Source organism: Leopardus geoffroyi, chromosome C1 (assembly GCF_018350155.1).
Source record: "Leopardus geoffroyi isolate Oge1 chromosome C1, O.geoffroyi_Oge1_pat1.0, whole genome shotgun sequence".
Taxonomy (NCBI): Eukaryota; Metazoa; Chordata; class Mammalia; order Carnivora; family Felidae; genus Leopardus; species Leopardus geoffroyi.
The window spans coordinates 174,266,008-174,281,238 of record NC_059328.1 but is presented as its reverse complement, the minus strand read 5'-3'; the positions used below and the strand labels follow the sequence as shown (position 1 = coordinate 174,281,238).

The window sequence follows — 15,231 nt, the reverse complement described above, 5'->3', positions numbered from 1 at the left end:
ATGGTAACTAATATGAAATGCTGTATTGTATATTTAAAAGTTGCTGAAGAGACCTTAAAAGTCCTTAAAATCTATATATTATGTAAGTAAAATATGTATATATTTATGTAAGTAAAATATATAATATTTATGTAAATTATATATATATATATATATATATATATACATATATATATATAGTAACTGTGTATGGTGACAGAAGTTAACTAGACTTAGTGTGATGATCATTTTGCAATATATACAAATATCCAATCATTATATTTTACACCTGAAACTAATATAATGTTAAATGTTAATTACACCATAATTAAAAAAATATATTTTTGAATGTTTATTTATTTTTGAGACAGAGAGTGAAGGGCAGAGAGGGAGACACAGAATCTGAAGCAGGCTCCAGGCTCTGAAGTGTCAGCACAGATGACTTCTTTGTAGAAATTGACACACTGATTCTAAAATTCATATGAAATTGCATGGGACCGCATATAGCCAAAACAATCTTGAAAAATAAGAACAAAGTAGATGGCCCTCACTGGTATCCCAGCTGGCTACTTCTCTGTAGAAAGCACAGATTTGGCCACAGCTAAGAAGGGTTTGCATAAACTTAATGGGATACTTCTCCAGGAGCCACACTTGCAAAACGTTTTAAACTAAACTATGCCACTTATGGGAAATAACCAGATAATAGTCCTGAGTACTCCCTTTTTTGAGGGCGGAGGGCTGACTCCAGATGTTGATTTTGGCAAGTTGTATGTATATGGTTGACTGTCAACATCTGCCCCTCCTGTTGAGGAGGCAAGGTGGTTTTGCACCAGGCAGGCAGGTGTGACTAAGGGTTTTGGTTTTATGGAATTCACAGATGAACTGGAACAGAAGCAAACCCTGATAGAATGCCAGGAAGCAGTGAGACTGGGGTCTAAACCAGTGCTTTTGAGCATGGCAATGGCTAAAGTGAGCCATATGAAGCCAGTGGAATATAATCAGATGTGCCTTCATAGCTATAGCCAGTGTTACTAGCAGTACCAGAATTACCATGCCTAGTGGAGCTATGACCAGAGAACACAGGCAACAACAGCTATAGTTACTCCCAATATGGCTACACCCAGAGCACCACACAGACCTATGAAGAAGTTGGAGATAGTGCACTGAATGATCCCTCACCATAGCTGGATGTGACTAAGGCCAACAAGGAGTTCATGGAGCAGAGGAAGGAGCTGTATGATGCACTAATGAACTGTCACTGGCAACCTCTGTACATAGTGTCTTCAGAGACCCCCCCTCCCATGACACAGCCAAGAGAAAGGAATAGCCAGAACGAACTATGTGAGGGAGAAGATAGAATATTTTGCTTATTTATTTTATTTTTTTTTCTTCCAAGATTTTATTTAAATTCAAGTTAGTTAACATATAGTGTAGTACTGGTTTCAGGAGCAGAATTTAGTGATTCATCACTTATATATAACACCCAGTGCTCATCCCAACAAGTGCCCTTCTTAATGCCCATCACCCATTTTAGCCCATCCCCCCATCCACCTCCTCTCCAGCCAACCCTCAGTTTGTTCTCTGTAGTTATGAGTCTCTCATGGCTTGCCTTCCTCTCTGTTTTTATCTTATTTTAATTTTCCTTCCCTTCCCCTATGTTCATCTCTTGTGTTTCTTAAATTCCACATAGGAGTGAAATCATATGGTATTTGTCTTTCTCTGACTTATTTCATTTAGCATAATGCACTCTAGTTCCATCCACATCACTGTAAAAGGCAAGATTTCATTGTTTTGATGGCTGAGTAATATATACATATTGTATTTGATGGCTGAGTAATATATACATATGTATATACATATACATATGTATATACATATATATATGTATATACATATATATATATATATATATATATATATATATATATATACACACATCACTTCTTTATCCATTCATCAGTCGATGAACATTTGGGCTCTTTCCATAATTTGGCTGTTGTTAATAGTGTGGCTATATACATTAGGGTGTATATGCCCCTTCAAATCAGTATTTTTGTATCCTTTAGATAAATGCCTACTAGTACAGTTTCTGGATCATAGGGTAGTTCTAGTTTCAACTTTGTGAGGAACCTCCATATTGTTTTTCCAGAGTGGCTGTACCAGTTTGCATTTCTATCTACATTGTTAAGAGTGTTCCCCTTTCTTCTCATCCTCACCAACATCTGTTGTTTCCTGAGTTGTTAATTTTAGTCATTCTGATGGGTGTGAAATGGTATCTCATTGTGGTTTTGATTTGTATTTCCCTGATATTGAGTGAAGTTGAACATTTTTTCATATGTCTGTTGGCCTTTTGTATGTTTTCTTTGGAGAAATGTCTGTTTATGTCTTCTGTCCATTTCTTCTTAACTGGATTATTTTTTTGGTGTTGAGTTTGAGAAGTTCTTTATAAATTCTGGATACTAACCCCTTATCTGATATGTCATTTACAAATATCTTCTCCTGTTCCCTAAGGTGTTTTTTAGTTTTGTTGATTGTTTCCTCTGCTGTGCAGAAGCTTTTTATTTTGATGAAGTCCCAATAGTTCATGTTTGCTTGTGTTTACTAGACGTGTCTAGTAAGAAGTTGCTACAGCCAAGGTCGAATAAGTTGTTTCTGTGTTATCCTCTAGGAATTTTTATGGTTTCCTGTCTCACATTTCAGTCATTCCTCCATTTTAAGTTTATTTTTGTGTATGTTGTAAAAAAATGGTTCAGTTTCATTTCTCTGCATGTCGCCATCCAGTTTTCCCAACACCATTTATTGAAGAGACTTTTTTCCATTGGATATTCTTTCCTGCTTTGTCAAAGATCAGTTGTAAATGTGGATTCATTTCTGGGTTTTCCATTCTGTTCCATTATTCTATGTGACTGTTTTTGTGTCAGTACCAAACTGTCTCAATGACTATAGACTTTTAAAATAGTTTGAAGTCCGGATAACTACAGGTTTGCTGTTCTTTTTTAAGATTGCTTTGGCTATTCAGGGTCTTTTCTGGTTCCATACAAACTTTAGAATTGTTTGTCCTAGCTCTGTGAAGAATGCTGGTGATATTTTGATAGGGATTGCATTAAATGTGTAGGTTGCTTTGGGTGGTATAGACATTTTAACAATATTTGTTCTTCCAGTCCATGAGTATAGAGTGTCTTTCCTTTTCTTTGTGTCATCTTCAATCTCCTTCATAAGTGTTCTACCATTTTCAGAGTACAGATCTTTTACTTCTTTGGTTAGATTTATTCCTAGGTATCTTATGGTTTTGGGTGCAGTTATAAATGGGATCAATTCTTTGATTCAGAAAGAATCCTTGGGTACCTGGGTGGCTCAGTCAGTTAAGTGTCCGACTGTTGGTTTCAGCTCAGGTCATGATCTCACGGTTCATGAGTTTGAGACCTACATCTGGCTCTATGCTAACAGCACGGAGCCTGCTTGAGATTCTCTGTTTCTCTCTCTGCTCCTCTCTTGCTCACTTATGCATGTGATCTCTCTCTCTCAAAATAAATAAATAAATTTAAAAAAATTTTAGTTAAAAAAGACAGAATCCCTTTTAAACAAATTATTGCAAGAACTTTTACTTTTGGAAATATGATTTTTAAGATTTAGTAATCGACTATTTCCTTACATTATGAATATTCCTGCAATACTGCTGTCTTCATTTGATGGTGAACCATTTCATTTGAGTTTTAAAATCAAGGGACCAACTGTTGAAGAGGGCTGAACAAGGTTAACATTTGTATTTCTTTGAACAAAAATCATTTACTCAGGTAGGTCTATCCACACTCCTGGAGATAAGGACAGTTTGGGATTATTAACCAAAGCGGATCATATGATTCAAACAGTTACTAAATCCCAGTTTTAGAGGTCTTCTTAGGTAACAGGCATGTAAGTCACTGAGATTATAGTCAGAATATGTAGATTACCTGCTGTAGGTCAAAGAGTGGGCAATTTCATCTATGGCATTTCAGGTAACCCTCTCCACCCAACAAAGTTTTCCCAAGTCTGGTGGCTAGGTAGAAGAGAATTCATTAGCCATTCTAGCTGGGATGGCCCAATGTGTGGTAGGAAGTGATGGAGCCAGATAAATATAGACCAAAGTCTTAAGATATGGAGTTTGTTAAAAGACCGGGTCCAGATTTTCAAAAGCCTGCATTGTTTTAGGGGCAAACCTGTTGAAGAGCATTACCGGCCATCTATGTGAAAGCGCTCCAACCTTAACCTTAATTATATAAATTCCATTAAATAGGTATACATTTTTTAAAAAGAGAACCCAGGAAACTAGGACCTTATGGTTTGGGAAATTAACATATCTAGATTGCAAAAGATGCAAAAATTAAGAGATTCACCGTCAAAAGAGTTTGCAGTAAGGAGAACAAAGAGATTGTGCAAACTTCTGCTAGTATCTCAGAAAGTTTTCTTTGAAGAGATTAAGCATGTGACTCATTGATCCCCTCAAACATCTCAAAAGTAGCCAAAAATAGAGATAGGATCATTCAGCGAAGATATGTAGAGTAGCATCTGGTATGATGGAGTGAGTCTTCTTGATGTACACAGGAGATCCACAAGGTTCTTGAAAATTTTACATCAGCAGAAGCACTGCCAGATTCGTCTAAAAGGGCTGAAGTACAGAGTGAAAAAACATATGGGGACCACAAAGTGTTCCCAGCAGAAATAGGCTGATAACAATACAGTACTCAGCTGCAAACATGTGCTACATTTCATGGTGGTGGTTGGAGGGTGGGGCAGGGGACAGTAAGGACCACTCAGGGTGTTGGGGCCATGAGCCACAGAGAATTATTCACAGACTTTGAAACCAAATGGAGTTTCCCAGCTGGATTTTTAAGTTGCTTGGGACCAGTGACTTCTTGTTTTTCCTTCTACTTTTTTTCTTTTTTGAACCAAAATATCTCTGTTAGATGCTTGTTCCACCATGATATGTTGGGAACAGATAACTTTATTTCCTTAGTTTCACAGGCCCACACATGGGAGAAATTGTATGCCAGGATGGACCATAACTCAAGCCTCATTCATACCTAATTTAGATGATTTAGATGACAAGATTCCGGACATTCAGGCTCATGAGATTAAGGAGGGATTGGGGACTTTGAGTTGCTGCTGTGCCAGTTTGGCTTTGGGTGACTTTGAGATGGGTTTAATGTATTTTGCATGTGAGACTGAAGTAAATCTTTGAGGGCCAGAGGTGGACTGTTGTAGACATAATGCAGCACTCCTCCCCACCACCCACAAAAGATGTCCGTGGCCTAATCCCTGGATGCTGTGGATATATTACCCTTCATGGCAGAAGGGCTTCACAGTAATTTAAAGCTAATTTATTGTCTAGGGCATGATAAAGGATTGATGTTCATCCAATGACCAAGATTGCATAGACCTATGAGAGGATACGGAGTGGGTAGGGTGAAGAACTAGATTTGGAAAATTAGAGGTGAGAAGAAGAGACCATCTCTCCCATGGTGTGCAAACCAGATTCACAGGTCTGTTATTGAACCACTGCTATACTGCATGCAGCTGCTTTATGGTTCTCTCGAGAGACTAGGACTGTCCAATGGGAATAAGGTGAAATTAGTTACTGCTATGTCATGTCTGTTACTAGGAGTCACTGAGTACCTGTGAGATGATTGAGAAAAGAGGTTCATTTTTTGCTAGTAATTTAACACCACTGGGTGGTGAAATGCTTGGCTTTGGTTCAGGGGTAAAGTCAAAATCAAAAAGTCAAAGCCAAAATTGGTATTACTACAAAGTAGGAAATTTGCATATTCTTTAATAAACTCTTCCCTTTCGTTCCCTCACTAAAGTACACTGAGAAGTTCAAACTCATTTACTTGTCTTCTAATTAGGTGATAATATCTCTGAATTTTGAAGGTGTTTGTGTCACTTTTAATCTCAAAAACAACTTTAACTGCACTGTTCAAAGATGAGAAAATTTATAAACCATCAACTTTTTATCTCTCATGGGAAATTTAGCACATATCCTACACAAGATCAAGAATAATTTCTATTACCCAGGTGGAGACCATAATTCTCCAAATTAAGTACTAATAATTATATACAGCATTTAGTACTTTTTATGAATAACTTTGTAGTAACTAATTAATATTCTAACTACAAAATTGGCTAAAAAGTAATCCCTAAAGATTCCATTTTGATACCCTAATTTCTGAGAACTGGAACAGAAGAACTTTGAAAGAAATTAGGGTTTTGTTTTGTTTTGTTTTTAGTAACATGAAGGTAAATTACTGAGTAAAGCTCAATTCCAAAATCTAAATGCTCCTTTTATTAAAACAACACCAATATATATTTGCTACTTTTCAGGAAATAGGGCTGATAAGGGAAGTGAAGCAGGGTGCAAAAGGAAATCTAACCATATAACTCTCTAGGCAATTCAGAACAGTTGAGAAAGTGAATAAAAATATTACTTGGAAAAGTATTGGTGTTGCACCAACTAAAATTTGGACATGAAATTCTACCCATACAACAGTAAAAATTTGGACATGAAATCAACTCTGGGCATCGTTAACAGTACGAAAGGGTGAGGTAAACCCACTCCAACTTGTGATTTTTAGCTGTTTGACCATGATGCACATAGTGTTTTTTTGTGATTGTACTGTTTGGGGTTCATTGAGCTTCCACACTGTAGGTTGCTACATTTCATCAAATTTGGCAACTTTTTGGTTTCAAGTTAGTCTACCCCATTTGCTCTCCTGACTCCTTTTCTTTTATCCCTAGATTGACTCACGGGTCAGGAAGGCTATTTATTTTGTAATCCCTCCTCCCACCCACTGTCCACCTGCAGTGCTTCAGTTTAGATGAATCCTATTCATCTCCAAATTCAAGGAGTCTTTCTTCTCTTTTGTCCACTTTTAATCCCCCTGATTAAAAAAATCCCCCTGAAATTCTGATCTCAGATATTGCATTTTTTAGTCCTAAGATTTCCACTTGAATCTCTCGTTAATTTCCAAATCTATTTTGAAATGCCCATAAACTTTCACGTTTTTCTAGTCTTTAACATATTTTTTATAGTTATTTAGTCATGTCTGCTAAACTGTTTGTGGGTCTCTTTCTACCGACCCATTTTTTTTTTCCTTCAAACCATGGGTACATTTTCCTTTCTTCTCATTTACACACACATGTGACATTGCAGATAAGACATGGCAGTCTTTATAGGTTATCTTCCTCTCAAAGAAAACTGCCTAAATGAGCAAATAACTCACAAGTGAGTCACCTCAAATTTGTGGAAGCTTGATTTTTATGCTTTGTTAGGGTCGGCCATTGGCTTTGCTCTTCCTCCTAGAGCCAATTAATCAATCTTGGGATGTAGTATTTATTCCTAAGGCATAGGAGTTTTCAATGGAAAGAATGGGTGTTTCAAAGCTCCTGTCACTGGGTAAGACATGAACACCAATCTTGTTTCTCCTACAGCAGACAGAGCTAAAATAACTGTGCAGCTCTTCCAACCTTTTGTTGTTTCCTTTTGGGCTCCTTGGAGTTTCACTAGAGCAGGGTCAGAGTCAGGGTTGGAAAAGGATTTGAAGCGTGGCTCCTTCTTTTCCTGGATTTCCCCCTGCACCTTTTAGCCATGATGGCAATACCATAATTGCAGGAAATGAGAGGGCCCTTTTCTGCTTGCATTCTACCCACACAACAGAAAGTAACTTCCAGGAAAAAGGTGGTTCCCCACGTTAAGAGTCAAATCCCCTTCACTTTCTGCCAGCATTTGGTAACTTCAGTGTTTTCAAAAAGTTTTTTTTTTTCCTTTTTCCTTTGTTCATCGTTTACCATTGTTATCTGATAAAAGCCACCCTGCCATTATTGGAATTTGAAACCCATTTTAAATGTTCAATGTCTATGATTCTGTGATCTGTAATAGGTGTCTTTTAACATTCAGTTCCTTTTGCTCTTTTGTGTTCCTTTTCTTCAAATAAATAGCACTCTTATAGAATTCAGACTTTTAGAGATGTACCTCTTTGACATCATCTTTTTAGTGCATTATTACTGGCTTATGTGATTAAAAAAACATCACAGAAGGAAAATATAAAGTCCATACACAAAAGTGGCACCATATGCTCAAGTTTATTGAACAGACACAAGTTACACATTGGAAACTAAGCAGAACACTGTACCAGTTTTCACTAACTCAAATCAAGTCAGCAAATGACAAATTTTAGAAGACGCTCATTTTATGTCTCACCCAATGTGGGTGATCATAAGAGAAGCTTAACAAAGAAAATTACATTCTATGTTATTAGATAGCAAGTTAATTTGATATACATAGCTTCCAAGTTACTTTGAGATATTTCAAAGAATTTCAAAACTAGTAGGGAATAGCTCATGCCCAGCTTGAAATAAAATGTAGAATGTACCTTTTAGGGGTAAATAACTTCATTTGTATATCCATAGCAGAATTACTCCTTCCTACTAATCAAAAAATTACTGAGTCTCTATTTAGATTAGGTTTACTAAATTAACAATGACTCTGAAATTATCTAGGTTTGGTTACATTGTTATATTGCACTTGAGATCAATAATTCAAAAATCCAGGACTTGGTACCTCTCCCAAGAAGTTCATTATCTATCAGAAATTACAATGAAATATACGCATATACGCATGTTACATGTCCATAGGTTCACTGTTCAACCTAGCCTACCAACAAGTTAAAAGGGATACTCTCCAAAAACCAGAGCGTTAAGTTATTTCATTGGCCATTTTTGATCCTTTATTCAATTTCTGAATTTTGCATTTTTTAATTTACCAAACTACCCCATATACACACTACCTAAGAGCACTTACAAAGTGGCATTAAGATTGGCAATGGTCCTACACATGTATTCCAAGAATGACTTATTCTTCTCCAAGCTTGGTGTTACACTCTGCAACACAGAAATCTCTATCAACTTACAGATCGTTTGCTTTATAAAAAGCAGCTGAGGAATTACATACTGTACTTTTGCCACTTACATCTCTCTTAGGGTCATCATTAACCTCAAAAATCGTCCACAGTCCTCTTAAGGAAGCCATTATAATAAGTATAGTCTCTTTTCCTAACACTTTACTTTTCTCTTTATATGAAGCATTGATGAGAATTTACTATGAAGTAGTAGTTTCATAACACAGGTAAAATTGTGGCACTAATGTTTTAATTGTTTTACACTTCAGAATTATTAAGAAATGTATCAGAATTATTACCATAATTCAGCACAAGAGAAAGGGAAAGGGGAAAAAAGGAAAGGGGAAAAGAAAAAAGGAAAGAATGTCCCCCACGCAAATGTTTCTCAAAGTATCAGTTCTAAAATAAATGCCTAAATAAGAAATCAACAACAGTATCAATATTTTTCACCAATATGAAATGCTTTAAATATCCTCTACCTCACTCATGTTTTTAAAAACTGATCAGATTATAAAAAATTTACACTCAAGATGGAAATCACAAACATAGCAGTATTTAAAATGTTTGCAAATTAAAACGGCTTTCATAGAACTACTGTTTGACACTTTAACCAAATACATTCACATGCTGCTTTAGGGTAAAAAGAATCCCAACATTTTCCCAAACATTTTCCTCGAAGAGTAAGCTTCCCAATTATACTTCTACCATATGTTTGTAAAGATATACATTTTCATTTTTTAAAATACTATTGCTTAAAACTACAATTCATAAAGGGAATTTAAAACATCATACTTCCAACAACATCCTTCAAGCTCCCATACCAGATTATACCTTGAGAAAGAGGCCATAAAAGGAGCAGAATGTGCAAAAGTAAACAGTAACATTTTTTTTTTTAGAGTGAATTTCTATCCAACATATACTTTCAGGGATGACTATTATAAGGTGGGAAAACAGGTAAAGTGAAAGTTGTCACAGACCAACTTAGTGACTGGTGGCAGACCCTAGGATAAAAATATTTTTTTTCTTAAAAAACTTTAGACTTACTGGCAATAAAAATACTTACTGAATATGACTATGACCTTTTAAGCTACTAATGAAATCTATACTACAAAACCTATTAATTTTGAAATTCATTAAAGCTAAATACAGGGTCTCGTCATGTTCTAACATATATAACTCACGTACCTCTGTTTTATGAATATATTCTGGCTTAGCCACTTGTGTAGGGAATTGAACACAAGATAGGGCAAAGTAAACCTCAATTATATTTAAAGCATAGAAAAATATTCAATTATTTAAGGGAAATATTTATCATTGCCTAATGAAGACAGCAGTTAAAAACTTATTAAACTCACAATTTCTAAAGCACAACATGATGTAATTGCACAAAATAGGTAAAATTAAGAGTCATTCCCAGACCTTGAGGAACTGTGAATAAATCACATATTCCTCTAGAAGAAATCATCACCCTAGAGGCATATAAAACTATAACATGCCACCTGTGCAGCTTTTATATAAAAATTCCTAGAAAAGTAATTTATGTTAATAAAACTACAAAAGTTTTAAAAGGCTCCCAATAACTTGAATTGCTTATAAAAGTAACTTTTAGAAGTCATTTCGATAGCGAAGACTGCTTTTACCCGTGATACCTTGCTTACATAAGGTAGTATCCACAGGAGTAGAATCATGCTGTTGCTAAAAGCGAACTAGTAAACTACTTTAAGAATTTCAACTCCAAGCGTTTCTCACGGGGTTGGGAGTTTAGATGCAGGTTCCTGCAAACTGTAAAAATCCCTCATTAATCTCAACCTATTCTTAGTAACAGTTTGGGAAATATAAGGAAAAATACATATATAGGAAGAAAATAAATTAATCCCAACTAAAAATTCTTGCTCTAAAAGCGTACCATTAATAAGTAACTCTACCAGAGAACTACAAACAGAATCTTATAATTTAAATGCTTTCTTTTGTTGTTGTATTGTAAATATCCAGGCATATACATTGGAACACATGTACTTTGGAAAGGATTCCCAACTGCATATGGCTTTAAGCATCATTAGATCAGGGACAATTAAACTATTACACAAAAGAGGCATTTTTGATTATAAACTTTTTAGTATAGATTGGCTTAAAGGATCTGAACTAGAACCTAAACTTCAACAAATTCAAATGTACTGAAATGGACTGTGGAATAAAACAAAAATAAAAATGTAATAGCATCTACCCAACTGTCATATTAAAATACTATACTTTTGCTATTCCAGGAAAGAATTTTGATGGATCTGCTTTTTTTTTTTATTAAAGTTTATCATGTAGGTTTAATATTTTAAAATCCAAGTTCATGCAGTTATAAAGTTAGAAGCTTAAAAACCTAACTGTAGTGTAATGTATATTATTCCTCCACAAAAGATGTGGATCCGAAGGTCCAAATATGGATTGCTTTGAAACAACAAAAACAACAACAAACAAAACCCAACATACAAAATCAGAAACAGTAATTGTAGGAGGTACTATTTTGTATAAAGTGGTAACTCAGGCACTACCTGTCTTATGTACACAGAAGAACTATCAATTGAAATTTTATTATTTAAATACCTAAAAAACGCAAGTCAGTGGATGTGCATTAAATGTATGTCTGAACTTAATTATTAGAAAAAGGTTGACAAATATTGCTCTTGTTTTGTGGTTAATACCAACAGGCACCATCAGCAGTACAGTCTTGGAATTTTATTCCTTGTGAAGGAAACTGAAACCTATGATGAAGGTGGTAACTCTCATGGGTCAGGATGTAGCATAACTTAAAAATCACAGTTAAGTTTCTGAGTTTCCTTCACCATTTTCATGAGGTTGAAGCTGTTCCCTTTCTTGCTCTTCCTGAGGTGGCCGGACACGTTTAAAAAAGCCCATCTGTCAGTTGAGGAAAAACTAACATTACTGCCACATCAGTGAAGAATATTACAAGTATTCTGAGTGACTATATTATCACCAAGAAAACTTAAATGGCACGTTGTACAACTTCCTTAAGATATGCGGTGCTCCTCTCAACAAGAGCCAAATTATGGAAAGAGCCTAAATATCCATCAACTGATGAATGGAGAAAGAAATTGTGGTTTATATACACAATGGAGTACCACATGGCAATGAGAAAGAACGAAATATGGCCCTTTGTAGCAATGTGGATGAACTGGAGAGTGTGATGCTAAGTGAAATAAGCCATACAGAGAAAGACAGATACCATATGTTTTCACTCTTATGTGGATCCTGAGAAACTTAACAGAAACCCATGGGGGAGGGGAAGGGAAAAAAAAAAAAAAAAAAAGAGGTTAGAGTGGGAGAGGTTAGAGTGGGAGAGAGCCAAAGCATAAGAGACTCTTAAAAAACTGAGAACTGAGGGTTGATGGGGGGTGGGAGGGTGGGGGGGGTGGGAGGGTGGGGAGGGTGGGTGATGGGTATTGAGGAGGGCACCTTTTGGGATGAGCACTGGGTGTTGTATGGAAACCAATTTGACAATAAATTTCATATATTGAAAAAAAAAAAAAAAGATATGTGGTGCTCCTTATGTATCATTAAAGTTCCTTCTCTATTCTTCCTTCTTTCCCTTCTCCCTTGCCCTTTTCTTCTGCTTCTCCCCGCTCCTGCTCTTCCTAAGTCCATTACTTACCCTGTACATTACAAACACCAAAACAGCCAGCAACAGCAATCCTGCTAACACTGCTAAAATGATCACCCACACAGGCACGGGCATGGGTGCGGGCTGAATGCCCCACGTGACGTTAGTGGTAACCTGGTGGGGGCAAAAAGGTTTTGAGTTTTAAAAATAATTCACCGAATCATTCAACAAATGTCTAAATGCCTACTACATTTTGTTTTAATGATACTCACATTATTTTCTTTTGTTGTATATGATAATTTGTGATTGATTACATATTTGGTATCAATAGCATGCACATACACACATAAAATTCCCAACAACAGGTTAACTTCAGAAGTGATAAAGTGATTTTTAAATAGTTAAATCCATCTTTGATATATTAGTCCCATTTTTAATCCTTAAATTAAAGACCTTTATAATCTTTAGCCTTCACCTATTATAGCTAATTTCCGACTTTCTAACTTTGTGGGGAAAAATTCCCCAAATTTCCACCCATGAGATTTGTATAAGCTAAGAATCTCTTACACAGGACAAGATGCTAAAGTAAAAGGTCGACCTTTAATATTCTGGGGTGAGGGAGTAAAATAATATTTAACTAGGTTATAGACCTATCAACCAACTTTTAAATCACCAAAACAGTGAAGGTGCCAATATTTAAAATAAAATAAAAAATATCTATGGCATTGGACTGGGTGCACTTATTGTATTTCCCCAAATCGATGACTTACTAATGTGGAGTTGAAGATATCCTCAATTGGAAGGTTCTTATAAGGAAACTCAATGACATTAAAAGAAGCAGATGACTTCAGAGAGTATGAATGATTCTGGTTTTCTTTCTGTATGGAAATAACAATGAAATGATTTCCTAGACGGGAGGCCTTTTTAACGTCTTTGAGAAAATGGATAAGCTGGCTGAATGCTGCATCTGTCCACTTACATTCATAAAGGTCTCAGTCCACAGCAGGGACTTTACATACAGGATTGCACTCTTTCCTCTGTCTAGTCGTCCAACCTGGCAGACAATCTTCAAGCACTCAGCAATTCCACAGCCCTGCCAAAACAATTTCTTTACTTATAAAAAATTGTCTATCATTTCTTCAGCATATGAAAATTGGACATTTTAGTTGTTTTATGTGAAAGCCAAAGAGATGATCCAGATTCTTTTGCATTACAAGAAAAATGTTTAAAATGCATAGGCTAATAGTGGAGTCTATGAATGCTTTTGCTAAAAGGGGTTGGTTTACGGGATGCCTGGGTGGCTTAGTCAGTTAAGCGACCAACTCTTGATTTCAGCTGAGGTCATGATCTCATGGTTTGTGAGTCTGAGCCCTGCATCGGTTTCTGTGCTGACAGCATGGAACCTGCTTGGGATTCTCCCTCTCCCTCTCTGTCTGTTCCTCCCCTGCTCCTTCTTGCTCTCTCTCTCCTTCTCAAAAATAAATAATAAACAAACAAACACAAACAAACAAACAAATACAGGGGTTGGTTTTAATGCGATGTGGTATAAAAGGATAAGACCTACAATATTAAAATATATATATTTTTATGGCTAGTATTCAACATCCTTTAGGTAAACCCAGAGCATGATCATTTTAGTAAGACATGAAAATCTGATTAACAATACACCTGTAGAAAAGAAAAAGAAACGGAATGAATCTTGAGCAGCTCTTCCACGTTTCTGCTACATTCAGTGTTTTTATCAGTAACTTGAAGGCAGGCAGTCAAAGATAGCAAATATTCACCACCTTCCATGTGCTGGTCAAATTGCATTAGTCACATGCATAGTCACAACGCTACCCAGCAAGTCAACTTGCAGTCTACGACAAGGAATAGCTTCTTTGACCTGAGGAAGGGCATCCGTGAAAAGCCTGTAACTCACATCACACTTAATGGGGAAAGAACAAATGCTTTCCCCTGAAGGTGACAAATAAGACAACAATGCCCACTCATTGACACTTTTATGAAAGTTGTTCAGAAGGTTCTAGCCAGTATAATTAAGCAAGAAAACAATCAAATAAAAGGCATCCAAATTGGAAAAAAAGAAGTAAACCTCTCTTTTTTCAAGATGACAGGATCTTGTATACAGAAAACACTAAAGAATTGACAATAAAACGATTATAGCTAATAAACAAGTACAGAAAAAGAACAGAATACAAGATTGACAAACAATTAAGTTGCATTTCTATATACCGGTAATGAAAAATCTTAAAATGAAATGAAGAAAACAATTTTATTCAAAAGACCACCCCAAAAGAATAAAATACACAAAATTAATTTAACCAGGAAAGTGCAACACTTAAACACTTACAAGTACAAAGTATTTTTGAAAGAAATTAAACACTTAACTAAATGGAAAGATATCTCATGTCCAAGAACTGAGAGACTTAATATTTTTAACATGGCAATACTCCTATATTGATACAGATCCAATAAAATTGCTGTCAAAATTCCAACTACCTTTTCTGTAGAAATGATCAAACTGATCTTAAAATTCATATGGAATTATAGAGGACCCTACATAGCTAAAACAATCTTGAAAAAGAAGAAAATGTTGGAGGGCTCACACTTTCCAATTTCAAAACTTACTGAAGAGCTATAATAAACAATTTGGTACCGGCATAAGAATATGTATACAGACCAATATTAAGAGTCAAGAGTAGGGGCGCCTGG

The 15,231-nt window shown here is 35.8% G+C and overlaps 1 protein-coding gene and 1 pseudogene across 1 annotated transcript in view; one reads left to right on the top strand and one right to left on the bottom strand.

Moving 5' to 3' along the window:
* Positions 1 to 519: 519 nt before the first annotated feature.
* LOC123596917 lies at positions 520 to 5,197 on the top strand (annotated as a pseudogene).
* A 2,878-nt stretch (positions 5,198 to 8,075) lies between these two features.
* Positions 8,076 to 15,231, bottom strand: part of ITGAV (integrin subunit alpha V) — a 93,718-nt gene continuing 86,562 nt past the window's right edge. The window contains exons 27-30 of the mRNA XM_045480447.1: positions 13,499 to 13,612; positions 13,290 to 13,397; positions 12,571 to 12,693; positions 8,076 to 11,816 (exon numbers count right to left, since the gene is read on the bottom strand). Of these exons, the coding sequence (XP_045336403.1) occupies positions 11,721 to 11,816; positions 12,571 to 12,693; positions 13,290 to 13,397; positions 13,499 to 13,612 (441 nt within the window). The 3' untranslated portion in view covers positions 8,076 to 11,720. The remainder of the gene's footprint in view (positions 11,817 to 12,570; positions 12,694 to 13,289; positions 13,398 to 13,498; positions 13,613 to 15,231) is intronic.